Source organism: Sceloporus undulatus, chromosome 6 (genome assembly GCF_019175285.1).
Source record: "Sceloporus undulatus isolate JIND9_A2432 ecotype Alabama chromosome 6, SceUnd_v1.1, whole genome shotgun sequence".
Lineage (NCBI taxonomy): Eukaryota > Metazoa > Chordata > Lepidosauria > Squamata > Phrynosomatidae > Sceloporus > Sceloporus undulatus.
The window spans coordinates 106,708,265-106,713,842 of record NC_056527.1 but is presented as its reverse complement, the minus strand read 5'-3'; the positions used below and the strand labels follow the sequence as shown (position 1 = coordinate 106,713,842).

The 5,578-nt window shown below is 41.1% G+C and overlaps 1 protein-coding gene across 1 annotated transcript in view; it reads right to left on the bottom strand.

The window, feature by feature from the left end:
• LOC121932455 (immunoglobulin superfamily member 1-like) overlaps positions 1-5,147 on the bottom strand; it is a 5,923-nt gene extending 776 nt beyond the window's left edge. Inside the window, exons 1-3 of the mRNA XM_042471085.1 lie at positions 5,084-5,147; positions 2,734-3,021; positions 952-1,239 (exon numbers count right to left, since the gene is read on the bottom strand). Of these exons, the coding sequence (XP_042327019.1) occupies positions 952-1,239; positions 2,734-3,021; positions 5,084-5,120 (613 nt within the window). The 5' untranslated portion in view covers positions 5,121-5,147. The remainder of the gene's footprint in view (positions 1-951; positions 1,240-2,733; positions 3,022-5,083) is intronic.
• Between the last annotated feature and the right edge of the window lie 431 nt (positions 5,148-5,578).

Below are 5,578 nucleotides of genomic sequence, written 5' to 3'. Positions count from 1 at the left end.
TATGAATTCCATTCATAAAAAACTGATTTCTAACAACACTTGCCTTGTCCTAAACATGGTGCACACCATTTTATGGAATCTGTATTCTAGCTTAATAAACTTGAGTTTTGGTCCTAGGAGTGCTAGAGAGCCATCAGTTAAAGGACTTGGCACATCCATCTATTGCAAACCATCTGCTACATCAGCGTATCATCAGACAAGATTATCTTTATTCAGTAACACACGTCAGTCTCTGCACCAAACGAAGTCCTTGAGAGGTCTGGAATTAGGCCTACTATCAGATCAGAATCTGGACTTTTTTGGACTTTGTCATGTCCAAGTTACATTTAGTTACAAGGCTCTGAGCACAAAACATTTTGCTGCCTGTAGCAAAAGACAAGATGACACTTCCTCTCCCATTCCACATATATAATCTGACTGGACTGCCATGTTGATACTGGCAATGAATAACGTCCTCCATCATCCTTGAGGGAGAGGGGGTAGCAAACTAATTTACGATAATTTGTTGTTCTTCTTGTTGCTGTGTCCCTTCAAGTCGTTTCTGACATATGGCAACCCCAAGATGACCCTGTAATGGGGTATTCTTGGCAAGTTTCTTCAGAATGGATTTGCCATTGCTATCCTCTTAGACTGAGAGAGTGTGACTTGCCCAGGGTCACTCAGTAGGTTGACATGGTCGAACTAGGATTCAAACCCTGGTCTCCATAGTCCAACGCTCAAACCACTGCACCACTGGATCTCAGAATTTACTAAAATAGGAGAAGTCATATGGACACAGGTCTGTTTTGCAACAGAAAGGACTGGGCAAATGTTCAGGAAGAATGACCAAAGGACAGCCATTGCTGTCCCTTTTTTCCCCCACCCCAAAATTGTAGCACTTGTCTTACTCTGCCTAATGATAGGACCAGTTCTGGCAACTCTGCACTCAAGATGTGTCATGCATTTTCTCACCAATGACTCTCAGCTGCACTCCATCACTGGCGTTTGACCAGATGACCGGCTCTGTGGTGCTGTGGTAATAGCAGGTGTATCGGCCTGCATCAGCTGTAGTGACGTTCTTTAAGGAAAATTCAGCGACACTGGAGTCTCCTCGAGGGGTGACCTCAATCCGAAACTCCCTGGCCTGATAGAGGACAAAGCTTACCCCTGAAGATGGAGCCCAACAACGGATAATCCAGTCCTGCCCTACAAAGACCTCGGTGCCAGGACTTACAGCGATGGATGGCTTAGGGTAATGATCTGAGGAAAGGGAAGAAAAATCCATCCACTTGAGACTCAGGGTTTTTTTTTCCTGGCATCTTACTGTGGCTGTTGCCATTGCTGCTAACATTTTTATCTCCACTTCACCTCCCAAAATATCAGTTTAATTAAACAGTCTTGTAAGTAATTTCTATTATTTATTTATGTAACATATATCCCCCCCGTTCTCCCATTATGGAACCCAAGGCAAGTTACAATATAAGTTAAAATAAAATATAGCTAAAGTAATAAATAATGCAAACGCTTTTAAAATGCTTAACGAACAATCCAGTTAAAAGATATATGGTGGCCCTAAGACAACCCTTAAACACATTTAAAATGTAGTGAAGGCTACAATACACGTCATTACAAAAATTATTTTGCCCCATCCAGTTAAAAATCCAAAGCCTGTTTAAATAAAAGATCTACAACAGACAGCAGCCTGCAATATCTGTTTGATAGATTTGATACTCCTTCTGCTGTCCCAGCTCCATCCAAGAACATCCTGGATTTGGTAGTTTGATGAGAAATTTAGCATTTTATGTTAGGAAGCTCTAATATGTGGTTCATGGAGTGAACCCTTCCCTGTCCAAATGACATAGGGCCCAGTCCTCGGTTGTGATGCAAACAGTCTGGATAACACCTGGCCAGTTCAGCACCAAAAACAGGGTATACTCCCTATAATGGATTAAAATAACGAATCTTTTAGATCTGGAGCCCTCCATTGTGATGCCACATGGCTGTTCACATGTGCATCCCATTATGCTGTCCTGCATGGCCACCACTGTGGTGAGTCACTTGTTCTGAGGTCAAAACAAGGTATCCAGCCCTGAGATTGACTCTGGGCACTGGGCACCTTGTTCTGACCTCAGAGCAAGCGACTCACCACGGCTGCATCCACATTGGGCACCACAGCGGGATGCATGTGCAAACAGCCACCTGGCACTGCAGTGCAGGGAACCAAATAACAGGGGAAGTCAGTGCAGATTCGTGGCCAAATTACTCTGGGCTACTCCCAGAGTATTCGGGCCCACGCAGACACCAAGAGGGAGACCAGCATGGGCTGTCCACATTGCAGAAATAAACCAGGTTGACCCCAACTTTAAACTGCCATAGCTCAGTGATATGGAACTCCGAGATTTGTAGTTTTGTGAGTCATTTAGCCCTCTCTGTTGGAGTGCTGCGTGCCCCAATAAACTACAGTTCTCAGAATTCCACAACACTGAGCCATGGCAATTGAAGTGCTGTCAAACTGGATCATTTCTGCAGTGTGGATACAGCTGTACTTATTATAGTATTTTTAATAAGTAAATTTCATTGTTTATTGCAGTGTTCCAAAAGTATTTGTTGCATTACTCAGCGCATTGATTGATAAGAGAATGCATTAAACTTGAAAAATTCATGTCAAAATGGTTCTAAAAATGCCGTTTTGCCTTGAGAATTGTCCCTGGCCTTCTTGGCTGAGTACATAACAACTCTTAAAGAACCACTCACCCTCTGTGATGTTGACAGGGCTGCTCAGTGGAGAGTGAATGGCCTTGCCTGCCTCCCAGATCTCATAGCTGCAACGGAATTGCTCACCGGGGCCAAAGGCATGGACGGCAAATGTCATTTTGGATTGTGTGGGCAGGGCTTTCTTTTCAGCCATGGGCTCCCGGTTGCTTCCCTGGTACAGGTAGAACCAACTACCTGCATATTCCTCCTGGGTGATACATTGAAGGTGGTGGTGCTTCCCTTCAGCATCCACAGACTGGTGCCAGAAGATGGATGGCTTTGGTAGGGCTGGAATGGAGAGAAAGAGACTAATGCATCAATTTGAAGGACCACATATGAGTCTGTTCAACCTTTAAGAGTTTGTAGACAGGCTCATCCTTCTGTCTGTCCCACTACCTTCTCAAGCTTGTTTCATAGAAACAAGGAGAGGACCTTCTTGGTGGTTGCTCCCAGGCTTTAGAACTTCACTCTTCTTCCGCCAAGTAAAAAACAGTCCTATTTTTAGAAATTGACTGTAATGGACTTTTAATGGTGTGTTGTGCTCTTTTGTAGAATTTTTTAAATATTGTCTCTCAATCAGTTTGACATGGTTAGATTGTTTATGGTTTTAAAACAAATTTTACATTTATATATTTAACTTATGTTTTTGTATGGCTCTAAATTTGTTTGTTGTTGTGTGTCTCTGTCATTTTTCATAGAGTTTTCTTGGCAGGTTTCTTCAGAGGGTTTGCCATTGCCATCCTCTGAGGCTGAGAGAATGTGACTTGCCCAAGGTCACCCAATGGTTTTTATGCTCAAACCACTATACCACTTCTACAGTTTTTAATAATTTGTGAGCTGCTTTGTGAGTTCCAATACTGGGGGAAAGGGAGGCTATAAATGAATAAAAGAATATATTGTTCGAATAATGACTGAGTTAAAGACATCCTGTCTGGATTCCTGAATTATAACTGTATTGTTAAATTCAGGAATCTAGACAGGATGTCTTTAACTCAGTCATTATTCTAATGTGTATTTAGATGCATTTTGTGTAGTAGGAAGGTCAAAATGTACAGTGAGAAATGGGGTTTTGTGCAATTGGCAGTATGGGCTTTAATCAAGAATAATATTACTTAAAACAAATAGACGAAAATAAGATAAAGAAATGGAAAATTAAAAAGATGACTCTTATCCTTCACTCTTCAGTCTTGTAACCTTATATTAACAGGATATTAATGAGTTTTCGTGTGGTTGGCAGTATGGGCTTTAATCAGGAACAAGGTTATTACTTAAAACAGATAGATGAGGAAAAGATAAAGAAATGGAAAATTAAAAAGACTACTGTTACCTTTCAGTCTTCAATCTTCAGTCATTTAATATTATATTAATAGCAACTACCTGACTGCTTTATTTGTGACAAAGGAGGATACAAGAACAAAAAAATCCAGTATATTATAGAAAGTGACAAGAGACCACTTCACTGAGATATTGATTGAATATAGACTGGCGTTGTCCCTGAGGTACGATGGCATTGTTATATTATGTTACAGTGAAGGAAGTGTAAAAATCTGGTGAGGAAAACAAGTACTTCCTTGATGCTAGGAAATATCTATCTGTTTTGGATCCATCTGTGTTGCAGCAGGCAATGCAACCTGCATCCAGCCATTCCTTTTCCACCACAGCTACAGGGTTCATTGTTATCTATGAAGCTGCGCTGTTGTTGTTGTTGCTGTGTGGCTTCAAGTTATTTTTTGCCTTATGACAACCCTATTATGGGGTTTTCTGATTAAATGTCTTCAGAGGAGGTTTGCCCTTGACATCCTCTGAAACTGAGAGAGTGTGACTTGCCCAAGGTCACCCAGTGGGTTTACGTTGCTGAGCCAGATTTCAAACCCTGGTCTCTAGAGTCCTAGTTCAAACCACTATGCTATGCTGGCTCTAGGAAGTACTGGTGTCCATTACTTTCTCCGTTATATATGTCTTATGAATTCTGGCTCAGTCAAAGTGTCAATCCATGTCAGGCATTTTGAGAGTTTAAAGGGTTAGGCCCTCAAAGTCTGGGCCAGAATGGATGATTGTTATTTTCCCCACATTAAATCTTAACCCCCTTTTATCCAGGATATAAAGAAATTCTAGAGTACTTTCTTTAAGAAGTACCTTGCATTTACAGAGTTTGAAAATGTACTTTTAAAGCAATTAATTACAGTTATAGTACCAAGATCCCCAAAGAGTTTAGTTTTTGTTAGACAGTGAAGATGCAGCCTTATTAACACCTTAGACATTGCAAAAAGGAATTAATTGCAAGACACATTCTATTTGCAACAAGTTACTTGCAGGATTTATATTCGATCAAGAGCCAAACATTACTCACTGATAGTAAGAAGTAAGACAGGGAGGGTAACAGGCATCCTTTGAAGATACAGAAATCCACTGGTAGGCAATATCTTTATGCCAAGTCTGGAAATGAGAACTGGAGTTCCCAAGACTCTTAAGCATGCATGAATCCCCCAGGAAATGATGAACCATCATCAGTCACAATAGGCAGAGAGGGAGAAAAGAAGACTAGTTCCCCTTCTGTCAAAGGCAGGAGGAAATGTATTCCAGTTTGAGAGTGTCAGTCCCACTCAAGATATTTCCTCAGCAAGGGGTTTTAAAGTGAACAGGAAAAATTGATGAGGAGCATTGCATTTTTACAGTTCATTTTACAACGCCTAATGTGCTTCTTAGGGAGAAGCACACTTCCCTCCATCATGTATACTTGGCTTTCTTTCCTCTTCTTTTTCTGAGACGTAACAGGAGGTCACAATCCGAGATGGGATTTTCACATTTTAATGAGTTCACTCTTCAGTTAAACAGCATCTGATCA